An 18,776-nucleotide genomic window follows, 5' to 3' on the forward strand; every position below is an offset into this window, starting at 1 on the left:
GTGGGCAGCATTTGATTTACTGACGAAGCTTATTTTTACCTGGACGGCTTCGTCAATAAACAGAACTGGCGCATATGGGGAACCGAAAATCCCCATGTTGCAGTCCCATCGTCCCTGCATCCTCAAAAAGTACTGGTCTGGGCCGCCATTTCTTCCAAAGGAATCATTGGCCCATTTTTCAGATCCGAAACGATTACTGCGTCACGCTATCTGGACATTCTTCGTGAATTTGTGGCGGTACAAACTGCCTTAGACGACACTGCGAACACCTCGTGGTTTATGCAAGATGGTGCCCGGCCACATCGCACGATTGACGTCTTTAATTTCCTGAATGAATATTTCGATGATCGTGTGATTGCTTTGGGCTATCCGAAACATACAGGAGGCGGCGTGGATTGGCCTCCCTATTCGCCAGACATGAACCCCTGTGACTTCTTTCTGTGGGGACACTTGAAAGACCAGGTGTACCGCCAGAATCCAGAAACAATTGAATAGCTGAAGCAGTACATCTCATCTGCATGTGAAGACATTCCGCCAGACACGTTGTCAAAGGTTTCGGGTAATTTCATTCAGAGACTACGCCATATTATTGCTACGCATGGTGGATATGTGGAAAATATCGTACTATAGAGTTTCCCAGACCGCAGCGCCATCTGTTGTTGAAAATTGTAACTACTGTAATTTCGAAAGTTTGTCTGCCTGAAAATGCACTGTTGTCCCAAGCATATTGCAACAAATGGTGTATTTCTATCGCTGCTCGTTTAGTTTTTATTGCCGTTTCAAATATACCGGTCATTTTTGAAACACCCTGTATATGACTCTAGTCATGGCGACACCAGTATAGACTTCAGTTTCGCCGTCTCTGAAATGAAAGTTTTGGCAGCTGCACGTCACACGAGTTGTGATGCAGTTAAAGCTTGTTGCGTGGAATCGCTGCTTAAGAAAAAAATAAGAAACGTGTTTCGATTCGTGACTGGATGAAGAAAATATGTCAGCGCGGTTGCTCAGGATCACTGCTGAAATAATTTATAACAGAAGATCCAAGAAGTTCTTTAAATTATCGTAGAATGACACCAGAAATGTTCACGTTTGTTCTAAATAGAGTTAATTATGCAATAAGAAATAAAGGTACTGTAATGCATGAAGTACTGTCGCCAGAACTGAAATTACATATAATATTGCATGCATTACAATCGAGAAAACTCAGTATGCTATAAGATATAACGCTATTTCATTAACACCAATAATTATTAACATTAACAGTAATAATTGTAAACATTAGCAACAATAATTATTCGAAGCAGCCCGCATTAAGAAGATAGATCTGTCCAGTGGCAATATTTCAAAATTCCAACATGTGAGTAGAGAGCACTGCAGTGACGTTTGAAATAGATGAATATTGAATAAAGAGCACAGCTTCTTGAATTTGTATAGCCTTCCCTCCTGTCAACAATATTCCTTAACAAAGAGCTGGCCAACTCGAACGATGGGATTTTAGTCTTGTAGATTGTCACAGCTAGAACTACACTTGCTTTTATTTTTCTTAATTCAGTTGTATATGTGCTCCTAACTCAATGAATTCTGCCCTGCAGCTAAGATATTGTCAAACCATCTATGTTATGATCGCACATGACGATCTGAGTGGCAGCAATATGTTGCTTATTTTGGTAATCAGCATCACTGAAATCCCACAAACACCTATCAAAACATAGATATCTAAAAAGCGAACATTATTCTCAGTTCCCCATTTCATATTTCAGTTTGTCTATACCCTACGAACACACACAACCTCAAAACTCGTGCAACTAGTGTCACCAAAGTTGGAACACGCCGAAAGTGTTTAATTTCACCAACGAGTTGCGCAAACGCGCAGCACGCATTCGCAGTGGCCGGTAGCGCAGTTGCCTGTAACCTACTGTTGTCGTGTAAACTAGGCTTAAGGTGCTGTATAGCTACAATTTTTGACTGTGGTGTAAGTAACACAGCTTGAAAATGCTTGAGGAGAGGAAATTAGATAACAGCTAAGCGTGAAATAAAGTTATTATTTCAAAAATAAAAACAGCCTAGATGGGGAACTGACTTCCCTCAAGAAATTTCCTCTTCCACCTCTTTTTCCGGGCCCACATACGTATACCCCCATGGCATGTGCCCCACCACGTCTTCAGCTGGATTTGGCACTAGGTCCAAAAGACTCAGTCCCTCCTGAGGCCCTCCGCGGACACTTTCTTTCCATCCTTGTCGCATTTCCCTGCTCTGCTGTAGTTTATACTGACGGTTCGATGGTTGCTGGTCGAGTTGGTTATGCTTTTACTCTTGGGTAACAATCTGAAAAATGCTCATTGCTGGATGGCTGCAGTGTTTTAACTGCAGAGCTTGTAGCCATTTCTCGCGTCCTAGAGTATATCCACCCCCGTGAGTTCTTTGTTATCTGTAGTGACCCTCTGAGTGGTTTACGAGCTATCAACCAGTGTTTTCCTTGCTCTCGTCTGGTGATGGCTATCCAGGAGTCCATCCATACTCTTGCCCGTTGCGGCCGCTCCGTTGTTTTTGTGTGGATCCCAGGTCATGTCGGCATCCCAAGTAACGAACATGTCGACAGGCTGATGAAACAGGCTATCAGTGCACTGGCCCTGGAGATTGGCCTTCCAGAATGTGATCTCCAGTCAGTGTTGCAGCAAAAAGTCCTTGGTACTTGGGGTGATGAATGGCACACCCTGCCTTCCCCCAACAAACTTCGGGTCATCGAGGAGTCTACATGTGTGCGGTGCTGCTCCTTGTGAGCCCCTCACAAGGACTCAGTTGTTCTCTGCTGGTTATGCATTGGCCACACCTGGCTGACACATGATCATTTATTGGCCGTGATAATGCACCTCTGTGTTGATGTGGATCACCATTGACAGTGGTCCACTTTTAACTGCGCTCAGGCAGACTGCACTGCCTAATACGGTCCATGCACTTTTAACAGATGGCGCTGCAATGGCAGGCGTAAGTTTTGGGTTTTATTAGAGCAGGGGGCTTTTATCAGTCTATCTAAGGGTTTGTCTTTTTTTTGTGTGGAGTCTGGCCTTTGGCCTACGGTTTTAGATTGGGTTTTTCAGTGTGTCTCTTGGTGGTAATCTGTTCCTTTTTTTGTTTCCATGGTCAGCCAACCACTGAACACTGTGTGCTTTTAATTCCTCTTTTCTGGTCTATGTCTTTCTTGTTCTGTGTCGTCCCTTGTCATCTCCATTGATTGTTCTTCTGCCTTGTGGGTGTTTCATGGTTGTGGAAAAAGGGACCGATGTCCTTTGTAGTCTGGTCCCTTCAACCCCCAAAAACAAACCAACCAACCAACCTCAAGAAATTTATGCTGGCAGTTGACCGATGTATACAAAAGACTACTTTAGTAAATACGTATCCGGGCAATGAGCTTCAAATCCCGTAGGCGTAAAGGGCAAGAAGCTATTTCAAAATCTTGACACCTCCCCCCACACTGCTCCTTGGATACATTTCTGTGGACCACCTGCCCACGAGGTAGCCTGTACAGCTTTTAAATGTAAACATTACCAATGGTTATATGGTTAATGGTCAGTATTCAGGGATATGACATTAATGATCATTCGAAATAAAATGGTCTGGTAAGCATATGCCTTAAAAGCTATGAGCACATGTTCGTCTTTGATTTTGTGAAACAGATCTCTTGATTCATACTTTTTCCAGACAATGTTAGTGTTATAAAAAAAAATATCTCGTTAGAAAGAAACCAAAGAGACTGTAAATGATATTTTCCTAAAATTATGAAGTGGTTCTCAGAAAATGGGGGGGGGGGGGGGGAGAGAGAGAGAGAGAGAGAGAGAGAGAGAGAGAGAGAGAGAGAGAGAGATTCTAGTCACATGCGAAGGCTAATAATGGCATCAAAGTCTAGACAATCAGGGATGACACAGAAACTGAAGTTGAGGGTAGAAAAGCAAAAATGCTGAATCCCGTATTCAAACATTTCTTTTTTAAGGAAGATACATATAAACTGCACCAGTTTACTTTTATTTTATTAACTGATATGTCCTTTTCTAGCTGAAATCTAGATTGTAGCAAGCAAAAGATGTTTCATTTATATAACAAATGTTTATATAGTCTCTGAAAAAATGCCACACCAGTAAATTTACATCAGTGTAATTCTCATAGCAATGTGAAGAAGCAGTGCAAACAGAGGTGAGGGTGAAACTTCCTGGCAGATTAAAACTGTGTGCCAGACTGAGATTCGAACTCGGGACCTTTGCCTTTCGCGGGCAAGTTTGGGAGGTAGGAGACGAGATACTGGCAGAAGTAAAGCTGTGAGGATGGGGCGTGACTCATGCTTGGGTAGCTCAGATGGCAGAGCACTTGCCCGCGAAAGGCAAAGGTCCCGAGTTCGAGTCTTGGTCCAGCACACAGTTTTAATCTGCCAGGAAGTTTCATATCAGTGCACACTCCACTGCAGAGTGAAAATCTCATTCTAGAGGTGAGGGTGTGACACCATCAACAAAGTCAAACATTCAACAGTGACAATATTAACAAACTGGTCTCTCACTGGGAGCAATATGTTTGTCACCTCAGTGACTATGCTGAATAATAAATCTGTAGACATGAATAATAAAGATGTAGAATGTTAATAATCTTTGTTTTATTTAATCCTGTGACGCATACCATCCACTATTATGGATAGCTATTAATGGTCACTTCTTTGACATTTTCAATCAGTCCTGAGGCTGCAAATGGACACAGTCCACTGCAATAGGCACCCCACATTCATGTTGTACACTGCAAGTAATTGCTGCCTCATGATTGATTGAAAGTGCCAGAGAAGTAACTATTAAAAGCTGTCCACTGCAGTGAAAATCATGCACCACGGAGTTACACAGCTTTTGAAATTTTCATATGATAAATTTGGAGATATTGCGTCTAAGCATGCATTCTTATTAACAAAAGTATGATTGTGTGGAGTATCAAACAAAGTTTGTGATTGGATAGGGAATTTCTTGAGAGGGAGAATACAGCATGTTATTTTGGATGTAGTTATTGACAGAAGTTGGAGTAACCTCAACTGTGGCCTGGGGAAGTGTGTTGGAACCCTTGCTGTTCATGTTGTATATTAATGACCTGGTGGAGTAACCTAAATTTTTCACATATGATGCAATTATCTGTAACAAAGTACAGTCTGGAATAATTTGCAGAAATATTCAACAAGTTAAGTTTTCAAAATGGTGTAAAGCTTACCAATTTGTTTTAAATGTACAGAAGTGTACAATTATGCAAACCACAAAACAGAAAAAGGTGTAGTATCGTATGATTACAATGTCCATGATCTACAGTTATTATCGGTCAACTCATAGAAATGCCCAGGTATAGCAGTTTGTAGGGATATGAAATGGAATGATAAGGAAAGTTGCTACTCACCATATAGTGGAGATGCTGAGGTGCAGATAGGCACAACAAAAAGATTTTCACACTTAAAGCTTTCGGCCAATGGCCTTTGTCAAGAATACACACACATACGTATGCGTACACACACTCACACCCACACGCAAATGCAACTCACACACGACTGCTGTTGCAGGCAACTGAAACCACACTGCCTGTGGAGAAAACCCAACATGTGATACAGTGTTGATTATACCCTGCTATGCATTTCACAATGGTTTGCAGAGTGTTTGTAGATGTAGTTGTAAATGCACTACTTCTTAGAGGCAAGTCAGTAACCTCTTAATGCATCTTTGAGTGCATCTAATAAATGTTAATACATTGGGATGCGACTGGAACTCAAAACAGGGCACTTCAACATATTGAAACGAAGTTTTTGAAGAATTTGAATTGTGGATGAAAAAGTATGTGAACTCACAGGGTCGTATGGTAAAAAGAACAACACCAATAATTTGATTCCATTTGCTGCTTCAATGTCTGTAACATGCACTGTGACAACTGATTCCCTTTGTAGGCAATGTTCCAGAATTGCCACTTGAAAGTTGAAAAACTGAGAGCATCACTACTACTGCAGATGTTGACTGTTGACTGTCATTTTATCTGAAGATTCCAAATGTATCCATTCCATGCTTTGGCATGCACTGTATGAATGAAAGTGTTGATTACTTGTTTCATCTCGAGTGATGATTCACTTTGCTTTCATCATGATGATGGTCTAGTAGGTACGGACAGATTTTCAGTCAGCTGCTTTCAGTGTTCATACAATTATTTTGACATGCATCTTTCACAGACTTTATGAAATTTGAGAATGTTGCACATTATTTCACATGCTAAAGCATGATTTTACATATGGTTTGTGACTTCATGATTAGTCACCTGTCAGTTACTCAGAATGAAAGTATGAACTTTCTCATTGTTGGCATCAGTAGTGGGTGGATGGATGTTCTAGTTTCCTGTCCTACACAGTTATGCAACAGCTTTTGAACTTTTAAATCCACTGGTAGCAATTCATCATGGTAAAACATTGTCTTTGTACTGCACTGAAAATCATCTATGGATCTCTGCCCCTGGTACACCTTCAGTGTCCAGAAAATTGGTTATAAGATGCTGTTCTTCTGCAGTGCTATGGAGGGTGGTGTAGAAATGTGTACTTTGCATCAATGCAGAGTAGATCGACTTGATAATACTGAAATCTACCATTTGCAAATAGATTGGTTATGTGTAGTAACTGAAAATCACACTAAAGCATACTCCAAACAGACAAACAAATACATATTGAGCTACTCTCATAGAAAGAGCATAGAGTGTAAATTAGTAAACTGCCTGAATTCATAGATTCTAAGTAAGAATTTGTCTCAGTATCACGAAGGCTGTACTAACAGCCCTTGACAACCAAGCAGTGATTCAACATTATTGAAGAATATGCACATCAGTGATACTATTTCTGTTAGGTTTCATCATGATAATAGGGAATTCAGAACTGAAGGAGTCTGGCAAGGAGATTCCACATCACCTTCATGAAGGAGAACCTCCTTCATGAACTTTGATTGTTACAGACAACAGTTCAACTAAAATTATAATTTCTTTTTTTTTAATCTGCAAAAAATAACATTAAGGATTAAATGTATTGGGAAGTGATTGTAAGAATTTCAATATCATTAAATAGGATGTTTGCAAGATGAGCAGTTATCTGCTTTATACAGTATTAGAGAACCCGACAGTGCTTTACAATTGCTAAATATGTATTGGAAATGAATATATGTCCTAATCTGGGGTGTTATTGGGAATTGTGCCAGGATGCAAATTTTGGGTACTGAGGTTACTGAGAGAGGTGGCACAGTGGGTAACACACTGGGCTTGCATTCAAGAGGACGACGGTTCAAACCTGCATCCAGCCATCCTGATTTAGGTTTCCCATGATTTCCCTAAATCGCACCATGCAAATGCTGGGATGGTTCCTTCGACAGGGCATGGCCAATTTCCTTCCCCATTCTTCTCTAATCTGAGCTTGTGCTCCATCTCAAATGACCTAGTTGTCAACAGGACGTTAAACACTAATATCCTCCTCCTCCAAATTCTGCAGTAGTTGCACACTAGAAAAACTACTCAGTATTATCAAGAACAGTTATTAAAACATCAAGGAACATGCAGATAGTCAGAAATCAGTACCAGTAACTCCAACAAAAGATTTAAGCTTATATGGAATGAAATAAAACAAGAGACAGGAGAACGGGCCACAGTACAGAATAACATCACTATTGATTTAATGGAAGAGTATAAATGATCAGATAGCAGGTCTGTTTAATAATCATTTCTAGTGTAGTAGAAAATATAGGGATGAACAGTTCAAGAGAAAAATCAAAGCTTTATGTTAAAAAAGCAACTTGCACAAAATTAAATAAAATGAATGTCTCACCATCTTCTCCTACTGAAATTCAGAAAACTTCATATTATCTTTAATAATAAATGCTCATCTTTGGACTTGGTGTTTCAAACTGTCCGCAGCTCGTGGTCATGCGGTGGCGTTCTCCCTTCTCACGCCCGGGTTCCCAGGTTCGATTCCCGGCGGGGTCAGGGTGTTGTGTGCTGTCCTTAGGTTAGTTAGGTTTAAGTAGTTCTAAGTTCTAGGGGACTGATGACCATAGATGTTAAGTCCCATAGTGCTCAGAGCCATTTGAACCAATTTTTGTTTCCAACTGGGCACTAAAAACTTTTCTCGGGGCATTTTTCCAGAGAGTTGAAATATGCCATTGTTAAACCCCTACATAGGAAAGGTGATAGAGATGACAATAACTATGACCTGGTTTCACTACTGATATTTTTCAACATTTTTGAAATGATGATGTACACTAAAATAATATCCCACCTGAACAAAAACAACAATTATATTGTCAGTAAATATAACAATAATAATATTGTCAATAAATAAGTTAGGATTTCAAAAGTGTTTCTCAATTGAGAATGCCATTTACATGTTCAAACCAAATTTTACAACCATTAAATAACAAAATACCACCATCTTGTATTTTCAGTGACCCGTCTAAGTCATCTGACTGTGTGCATCAAAATATTCTCCTAGACAAATTGAGGTTTTACAGAATTTATTGTATAGCCAACCAATATCATGTCTAATAAAAAGCATGCAGGTAGTTGTAACTAATAATTCAACTACAAAAAGGGCTGATTCTTCTCACTGGAGTGAAATCACACTTGTGATAAGTATAATACTTGATGAGGAAACAATACCTTGGGTGGAAAGTTCCAAATTTTTAGGCATCTGTATTGACAAGAATTTAAAATGGGGAAAAAATATTTTGAAACTCCTAAAATAACTTAGTTCCCAAATTGGAATGTAACAATACGGGAGAAGGAAAGTTGCTACTCACCATATAGCAGAGATGCTGAGCCGTGATAGGCACAATAAAAAGATTCACACAATCATAGCTTCCAGCCATTAAGGCCTTTGTCAGCAGTACACACACAAGCGCAAGCGCAACTTGCACACACATCTGCAGTCTCAGAGATCTGAAACTACACTGCGAGCAGCAGTTAGTTCCCAAATTTGCACTTAGAATCATGAAATCTTGGTTGAGACAAATCAGTAAGCTGATGTATTCTGCTTTTTGTCATTCAGTAATGCCATATGGAAAAATGTTCTGGGGTAACTCATCTTTAAGAAAAAGGTGCTGTAAGAATATATTTTGTACTCACTTCATCTTGTAGAAGTCTGTTTAAGGATGTAAATATAGGCTTCCGTGACCATCGTCACTGTCAATAAAATTGTTAACAGAATCTTCCGTCAGTTCATGGTAGAACAACATTATAATAAATGAAAAGCACCAGTTTGCTTTTGTTCTACAGTATACTGTAGAATAAAAGCAAACTGATGCTTTTCATTTGTCAATAAAATTGTTCTTGGTATGTCACTGCATTATCAGTGTGTAAAATTCTTGAATGTTTCTGCCACTGTTGCAGATGCCCATCCTGAGGGTGTTGTGCTGACTGCTGAATGAGGAAACTTAAGTTCTTATATACTAGAGGAAGAAGCTGTTTTTTGTAGTCTCCTAGAGTATTGAGGATGAGGCATTTTAGAACATCCTTTATTGGTGTTTGCTTTATTTCATATCATTGGTGGACGACTACATCCTTTATTGGTATTTGCTTTTTTTTGCCATTTGTGGAAATAGATGAATGAGGTACAGCTGGAGGTTGTGGCTAGTGCTGTTTACTTGCAGCCCATTGCTGGCTCAGGCTTGCGGCCCTGTGTGCCTATGGCCTCTGTAGTTTTCCATGCACTTGTAGGGGTTGCTTTGCAAATGCTGTCATTGTGTAGTGCTTTTACTGCTGGTAGCCAAGATGAAATGACATGAAATGAAATGTCGTGTGGCGAGGGCCTCCTGGCAGGTAGACTTGATCGCCTGGTGCAAGCCTTTAGAGGTACCGCCACTTCAGAGACTTGGACGTCGATGGTGGTGGTGGTGTTGGTGGTGGTGACAACACAAACACCCAGTCCCTGAGTGGAGAAAATCTCCAACACAGCCAAGAATCAAACCCAGGCCCCTGACATGACAAGCCAGCACCCTGTCCACTCAGCAACAGTGGCGTAGTGTGTACTGGAATTCCATACTTCTCTTCTCTATTCATGTTGGTGGGTCACTTTTCTATCACCGCTTTTCTATCACCTCTCTAATCTTCTTCCTCAAAGTAAATGGCTCTTACATCAATATGCAGGCTTCTGAAACTGTACTGGTTTGTCACCTCATACTGCTGTTCCAGCACCACTGACTTGGTGTGTTGTCTCAGACAAATGTATCTTTCATGCCCAGCTATCTGTGTGCCAGTTCGTAACCCCATCTCACCTGCATACAGTAATCCACTCATGCAGCCAATTTCGTAGACTGCTGCAATATTTAGCACACTGTCTGTGTCTTTTATTGAGGCGAAAACATATTTTATTTTGTTGCTGCATTGGAAAATTGGTGCAATACCTTCTCGACGGAGAATTTTGACCACTCGTTCAGTGATCCCTTGCATTTATGTTAACAGGGCAATGTTTTGTACTTCCTGCTTTTCTCTGTTACCTTCATTCTTTGCCACCATAATTTTATCTATCATCTTCATCTCATACCCATTGGCTCCAAAGAAAGACCGGAGGTTTTGTAATTCCATCTTCAGATGTTCTTCATTACTGATCCTCTAGGACCTCTGGGTTAAAGTGTGGATGGCTGGTTTCTTCTGTGTAGCGTGATGATGGAAGGAGGCATGCAGGTATCTGTCTGTGCTGGTGGATTTCTCTATACTCCACGGCCAAGTTTATCATCAGGCTGTCATTAAACACACACAGCAAGGAAAGGCAGGCAGCACCCATATCCTTCTATCTCCACAGTAAATTGGATTTTGCTGCACATGGGCTGGTGTTTGTAGGTAAGGTGGGGTAACCAATTACGTGCAACAAACTGATAATATTTCAAGAAGCCCACATAATGGGGAAAAAGCCTTGAGGAGGAATATTAGAGGTGCAACAAAATAGCTAAATTACTCACCAACATGAAGAGCGAAGACAGCAGCATCTTGGCTGCAGCTGTAACAGCACTATGGGATGACAATTTTCGCAAAGCAACCTCACAGCCATGCAGGAGACCACAGCAGCCATAGGGGTACAGGGTACTGGCTAGCACCAGGAAGCTAGTAAACAGCGCTACATCACAACTGCCACCTGTATCTCAATCGCCTGTTTCCACCAATGGCAACAAATAAAGCAAACACCAATAAAAGATGTCTTGTTACACCAATAAAGGATATCTGTTTACATACCAACGTTGTGAAATAAATCAAACAGCAGTTAAGGATTTCTAAGATCCCTCATCCTCAATACCCCATCAGATTACAAAAACAACTTCTTCCTCTAGTAAACAAGAACTTAAGTTTTTCTCAATGTGCAGAACTGAATATTAACAGTGTAACACCTCCAGATATGCGGAACTGAATATCTTCTGTCTAGAGAGAGAGAGATAGTTACTTACCATAAGGAAGACATGTTAATTTGCAGACAGGCACAATTAAGACACTTACACAAAGCTGTCGGCAACAGCCTTCATTAGCAAAAGCGAAATGCACACACTTGTGCGTGCAAGCAAGTACACCTCACCCACTCATGACCAGCAGCTCTGGCAGCTTAGACCAGACTGCATATTCTTAAAATATTTTATGAGAGTTGTCTGGAAAGTATCTCCATTTTCATGTCACTTTACCAGTAGCCCACCTACTATTAATCACATCTAATGAATGATTCAAAAACTTTAAATATCCACTACAAATATTGTGTATCATAATACAATGACTGCAAGTTGAACTGCTGAAACCTTTGATCTCACCTCTTGCTCTGGAATTATAGATATTTGTAACACTTTTAGGGATCTGATGTTTCAGTGTGTGATTGCTCAGTTTTGGATTGTGTTTGATCTCTAAAGAAATAATATTTTTTATGCAGGAAATATATACATCCCAAAGGCAAATGAACTGAAAAAAGTGATTTCTTCATTCTTGTGCTGGTGTATCACATTACCTGATGCAGCAATGTAGAATACTTTTCTTTGGCACTAAATGTAATTAGATTCCTACAGCATTTCTGTTGATGAATATCACAATATTTTGGCTGTGTATGTATTGTAATTATTTTAGTAAATGACTGGTTTCATTAAATTTTATTGTCTTTTGCAGGATTGTTATTGTTTCCTCTACACTTCATGAAAAAGGAAACATAGAATTTGATAACTTGGATGGTAAAAAATGGTCCCGAGGTAAAAGCCGAATGAATCCTGGCTATAATAATTCAAAGCTTGCAAATGTATTGTTTTGCACAGAATTGGCTGAGAAATTGAAAGGCACTGGTGTAAATGTGTACACCCTGTGTCCAGGGCTTGTGTACACAGGGCTATTCCGAAGTACTCCTATAAAATGGTTCCATTACATATTGTTTGCACCAGTGGCTTTTTTCTTCATGAGGACCCCAACTAAAGTAAGTACCAGCAAGAAATTACATGTAAAATCCAATGGGATACAAAAAGGTATGAGACAAAATTGTTTAATCTTTTTCTGCCTAATTTTATTTGTAGGGTGCACAAACAATTTTACATTGTGCCACATCTGAGGAATTGGAAAATGAATCGGGACTTATGTATCGTGACTGCAAGCTATACAGATCCAAGAAGAGTGTAGAGCCATCTGTTTCTAAACAGCTGTGGGAAGTTAGTGAGCAGCTTGTGGGCTTGAAGACGGATTAGCAGTTTTGGATATTTAGTGTACACAGGCTGTCTGTGTGTTCTATGTAGAACAAGAACTGTTTTGCCACATTTTCAAGAATTGTGGCTATCTGTACAAAGATAAATGCCAACTGCTATCAGAAACAAATAAAGCAAGTCAATATGTATCCAGCTGAATGGACATATATATTAAATAGGCAAATTGTAAGAGTTCATGTACTTTCAGTAATTGTGATATTCTTAAAACGTAAAATGTGTTTTGTTCATCTCATAACGCCCAGTTTTCATATAATTTGACTTAACAGGCTCAAGAATAAAAATGATTTTGTATATTTCTCAAATAATGTTACAACATAATTAGTGAATTGCTATTAATAATTTTCAAAAATTACGAATGACTATGAAGTTTTCATGACCACCGTTTAACAGAAGGTATTTGCAATATTTATTGATAGAAGTGGGATACAACATCTACATGAAAGAATACAAACAGGAAATAGCAATTGTCACTACACACTCCCCCCCCCCTCCCCCAATTGTGTATAACAGTATTTAGGTACCTTCTACTTATCATATACCCCTGTTTCACTGGAGGATCTATCAGAAAAGATTTGATTTTTTGTTTGAATATAAACACAGATAACTGTGGCAGTCACTTACGAAATTTACCTCATTTCTATGAAATGGTTTTGATGAGGTATGTAGAAGTTTACACATTCAACAGTACGAAACAGGATAGATCACTACTCACCACATAGAGGAGGCACTGAGAGGCAAATGTGCACGCACACGCACACGCACACGCACACTCACACTCACACTCACAGTCACAGCTATAGAAATTGTCATCTCAGTTGGTGGAGTGATTAAAGAGCAAAACAGAGAAAGGGAATGGATTATGCAGGAATATATGGGAGGCAGAGGGGAGGAGGATAAGCATCTGTGAAGCTGGAGTGGGAACAGGGAAGGGGATAAGGAAGGTGGAGGGCAGGGGATTATGCCATGTGCTAGACATTTGCCTAAAGGGATCAGCAACTTCTTGGACACAGAATCATTACAGGGTTCCATATGTACAAGGCTTTGCCTACCAGAACTGCGTCTATCGCAACAAGGATAACAGGTAGGAGGAGAAGTGCTGCCAGAGGTCCTCTGTACCAGGGACCTATTTCCTCTGCTGTATCGTGTGAGGAAATGAATTGGCATGAATTCCTCTGTGTCCCAGGTGTATAGGGCAGTTCCCTCCCCCAAAGCTCTGGGCCAATTATGTACCAGTTCTTAGCAGCCCATCAGTCAGATCCTCATCAGAAGCCACCGCAGCTGGACCTACAACTTTCCAGCGATATCCCGAGATCTACCTGTCGGCCAACTATGCCAAACACTCAACCTCTTTCATTAGGGATTATCAGTGGCATAGTCTTCACATTGCACAACACTTATTCCCTGTGTGATTCAGTTAGTGTTCCTGTTAGTGTCTGAGAAGTTGTATTATTTTTTTATTGAGAAGAGTTTCTCCTTTGTTACTAAATCATTCTACTGTTGTCATAATAAAACCTAGTTCTTGTTTATCTGTCTTATTAGTGGTTATCAAGCACATCCCCTTCGAAGATATAGCTGACTAACATCGGTTGAGGCTAGGCGGCTTTTGGGAACAAAGGATATATTGGAGGGAGAGTTTCTACTTGCACAGTTCAGAAAAGCATACCATGTTGGGCAGCTCGCTCAAAAATTGGGTGGCCCAGTTGTCTGCTAGTGGTGGCCATTCATCTGCACAGACAGCTTGTTAGTGATCGTGCCCACATAGAATGCCATGCAGCGGCCAAAGCTAAGTTGGTAGATCACGTGGCTGCTTTCACAGGTAGTGCTGCCTTTGCTGGGGTAGGGGATGCCTGTGACAGAACTGGAGTAGGTGCTAATTGGAAGATGTATGGAACAGTCTTGCATCCCAGTACTTTAGAGGGGTATGAGCTGTGGGGCAAGGGTTTGGGAGCAAAAGTGATCAGAGATGGACAAGGATTTTGCAAAGGTTGGTTGCATGGCAGAGTGCTATTGCCAATGGAGAGGGATGGGAGGGAAAATAGTTTGAAGGATGACCACTAACAAGCTGTATATCCGTATGAATGGCCACTGCCAAAAATTGGCAAAGACATCACTGGACCACCCAGCTATCAAGCATGCCATTCATCAAGGTGTGTTTAACTTCAGAGAATGCTGCACAGTTCATGCCATCTGGATTTTCATCTCAAAAACCATCCTTTTTGAGTGTTGCTGGTGGGGACTCTCCCTGTAATATATTCTTCATTCTTATGAACTCCCTGGCCTAAACTGTTACTATTTCCTGTCCTCTACCTGCCTCTATCCCCTCCCCTGCTCTCAATCAAGCCTCACACACACCTTCTGTCATTCTAGCACAGCTGTCTAGTTCTTTCCCCTTCCCTGGATCTCTCCTCACCTCCTTTTCCCTCCCAGCTATGCCTTGTGATGCTGCATTTAGCAGCCCATCATCCTGTAGCTGCTACGTCTGTGCACACTCCCACAGCTAACAATACAGCATCTCCCCCCCACTCCTCCCCTACTATCTGTCCACCTCCCGAACAACAGTCGAGCCGAAATATGATGATCCCAGGTGCTAGTGCAATCGGCATTGAGTACCGGCTGCAGCAGTAGGCCATTGGAGTAAGTCAAATGCGAACACTACTCTGTGTATGTTCAGCTGCGCTGGTCACTGTTGCCAGTTCTGTCAGACAACAGTGACAACAGCCGATATGGTCCCAATACTTGGCTTTTTTGAAACACGTACCTGGATAGCTGTACTTGTGCATCTGAATGAAACAGGAATCACCAAGTTCGTACTCAATAATTTACTTCACTTTACTGTAATGCCATGGAATTTGGTCCCACTAGACACAGACAACAAGACAGATCGGAAAAGTTGATTTACACTTTCTGAATTTATTCTGTGTGTCTTTCCTTTCAATTTTTTTGTTTTATATCACATGCAAGAAGCGTTATTACGGAAGGATATTTATCTATAAAGTGAGTTGCTACCATTATAGAATTCAAGATTTGCAAGTTATTATTTTTCCTTAAAATTTCCAATGTTAATTAATGATAGTTGTGTCATTACTTGGTTCCATTCGGCAATTTGACTTAAGTTGTTAAAAGCACTGCATTCCTGACAGACATAATAAACCTTATAAACATGTTCAGAAACATACGTGTGCTTATCTTAATTAACTAATGGTTAAATAAAGCAATACCGGAGAATAAATAGTTATGGCAACATATTAATTACCCTTTGCCAAAATTATCACTGATTGTTCTTGTAATAAATATTCTATTGAGGAATCACTTCAAACTGCAGTAGTTCAGTGTCAAAAAATATTACAAAGTTGTATCACTTATTAAAATCGTACCCTAAAAAAATTTAACAAATACTCATGATATATGCTGAAATAAGTTCCCTTAAATTCTTACTTTACATAAGAAGGCAGTTCACTTTTCTGCATGAGAATGTTAAATAAGAATAACTGAATCGTGAACTCGCCATGTACTGCATTAATCCGGTAAAGGAGACACACCTTATAGTCGGAACAGGTGCTGGAAATAGCACAATTAGCTGAAATCTCGTCCTCAAAGCTTCTGCTGGCACTTGTATCATCATCTGCTTCACCAAGATTAAAAATAATGTTTTCCATATCCACAATTCCTTCTCTCTCCCGAGCATCTTCAATGATTTTTTTTCGTATGTAGAACTGCTGATCGCCACATATCTGGTGTAACTTCATTCAAAACTTGATGAAACAATTTTAACATTTTTCTTTGTGAGAAAAGTGGATGCATGTTATTTCTTGCTACATTTCCTTTCACTTGAGCCTAAATAATCTCAGTTGCATTTTACTTGCAATGGTATGGTGGCAAATGAATAACTTTGTGACCAGCAGCTCTAGCGACTTTGTCAACTGGGTATAAAAGAGTTTGTGGCTTGTTAAGCTTAACAAGCTGAAGCAGCTGGGCCTTTTTCATTTCAGTAGTGCAAGGAACATTATGTTGCTGCAACCAACTTAACAAATCGTCTTTTCTATTTGACATTGTCAGTGTTTTGCCCATGTGAGTAGAATGATAAGGTGCATTATCTATCATTATAATAGACTCGGGAGGAATATTCGGAAGAAGTTTATCCTGAAACCATGAGATATAACTCACTGCATTTATTTCTTCATGGAAATCTCCCAACTTATTCAAAGCAAAAGCCCACAAAACACCATTTATGAATCTTGCACTTGTTCCAGCGTGGCAAACACTTAACCAGCTGCCTTTCCCGGTTGGCTGTCATAGAACTGAAGAACTTGTGTTGTCAGTCCAAATGAGTGAAACACTGTGGTTTGTATTAATCCAAGTATCATCTGTAAATATGACTGTCAAAGTCAATAGTGCACATTTTCCTGAGGAAACTGCAGGGTAGAATTACTGTGTCTGTCCTCTCCATTACAAATTTACAATTGTTGTATGTTTTATACCTGAAGCCTAAAGAATTCATAACCGAAGAAAGTGACATCTTACCACTAGAAAACAGCCCTGCCTGCAATCTGGTTTCGCAGCACAGAGTGGATCAGATTGTGGAAAGGGGCCCAAATCAGTTGCTGCTAGTTGCACAAACATACAAACTTTATTTGCTAAAAACTCTTAATCGCACATGCCCTTAAGAGAATTCAGAAACAATACAGCTGAAAGCCAGAAGACAAGTTATTAAAATTGTGTTAAGGAATACACACAGCTGAAGACCTTAGTTACAAAATAGAAGAACTGAGGGCTTAAGGCCTGGATAACAAGAACTCCAGTAAGGAAATTTTAAAAGGTTTTAGACAAAGACCTTTCAAATTTTAATTTAAGTAGGCTGAAGGTCCAGTCTTAAAATATTTCACATAAGGTTCGGCAGAAGGCCACATACAGAACATATAACAACTCGAGGCTTAAGGCCTGGATAACAAATTAAGATAGAGAGGAAAATTTTGAAATTTCAAATGATTTTTTTTCTTTGACGGCTGAAGGCTGTATCTTAAAATACTTCACATAAAGTTCAGCTGAAGGCCATATACGCCATATACTGAACATAGAACAACTCAAGACTTAAGGCCTGGATAATAAATTAAGATAGAGAGAAAATTTTCAGATGATGATTTTTTTACTTCATGCGGCTAAAGGCCATATCTTAAAATATTTCACATAAGGTTTGGCTGAAGACCACTTACTGAACATTAAAACAAACGGCTGAAGGCCTTGCACAGTACTTGAGACAAAAGGAAATCACAATCCCAACCAACAGAACAGTGGTGCTCAGAAGTGTTTCAAGGGTCGGCCTGGGGAGGAAACTCTAACAACAGGTCAGGTGAGACAGGCAGTCAAGCATTACACTAAATAATCGGGTGGCAGCATGACCTAGGGCCAGCTGAAGAACCAACCAACAACGTAATCAATTCCTTTCCACCCAACCAACGACACGACAACCAAAAATATCGGCGAGGACGAAGATCGCAGCAACACTACGTCTTGATAATTGGCATTTAAACACAGTCAAGGCACAATAACCACTTAAATAAAAAGAGAACAACATCAAGCTGTCGAACTACACGCCGTGCCGGCAGCATCAACACGGCAAGGAAAATACACTGCCGTAAAACTACACTAATGACCAGGGCAGGTAACCAGGATGTTAACGGCCACAAGGTAGAAGATACCACTTGTGCACTTCACTAGTAAGTTACAATCATTTCTATAGTTAAACACCATACAGGAAGACGGCTGCAAAATTTGCTGACTCCAGCACACCACATGTTGCTGCTTGTGGGAACAGCCCAGGAAGCAACAACTGGCAATGAACGAAGAGATGTCACAGCAGTGGAGGTTTCTTAACAGGTTAACTGATTTCTCAGCTCCAGTATCCAGGTTCAGTGGGTGACGAACTTTGCAGCTAGTGTCTCACAACTCACCACAGGTGCACGCCGCCAGTCGCCCCAGCCTGACCACACGCCGCAGAGACTTCCTCGCTGCTCTGTCGCAACCAACCGACTCGCTACTCCA

At 40.4% G+C, this 18,776-nt stretch overlaps 1 protein-coding gene across 1 annotated transcript in view; it reads left to right on the forward strand.

The window, feature by feature from the left end:
• LOC126188998 (retinol dehydrogenase 11-like) overlaps nt 1-15,966 on the forward strand; it is a 61,192-nt gene extending 45,226 nt beyond the window's left edge. Inside the window, exons 3-4 of the mRNA XM_049930802.1 lie at nt 12,157-12,454; nt 12,552-15,966. Coding sequence (XP_049786759.1) covers nt 12,157-12,454; nt 12,552-12,719 — 466 coding nt within the window. The 3' untranslated portion in view covers nt 12,720-15,966. The remainder of the gene's footprint in view (nt 1-12,156; nt 12,455-12,551) is intronic.
• Nucleotides 15,967-18,776: the final 2,810 nt, after the last annotated feature.

Source organism: Schistocerca cancellata, chromosome 5, assembly GCF_023864275.1.
Source record: "Schistocerca cancellata isolate TAMUIC-IGC-003103 chromosome 5, iqSchCanc2.1, whole genome shotgun sequence".
NCBI classification, from domain to species: domain Eukaryota; kingdom Metazoa; phylum Arthropoda; class Insecta; order Orthoptera; family Acrididae; genus Schistocerca; species Schistocerca cancellata.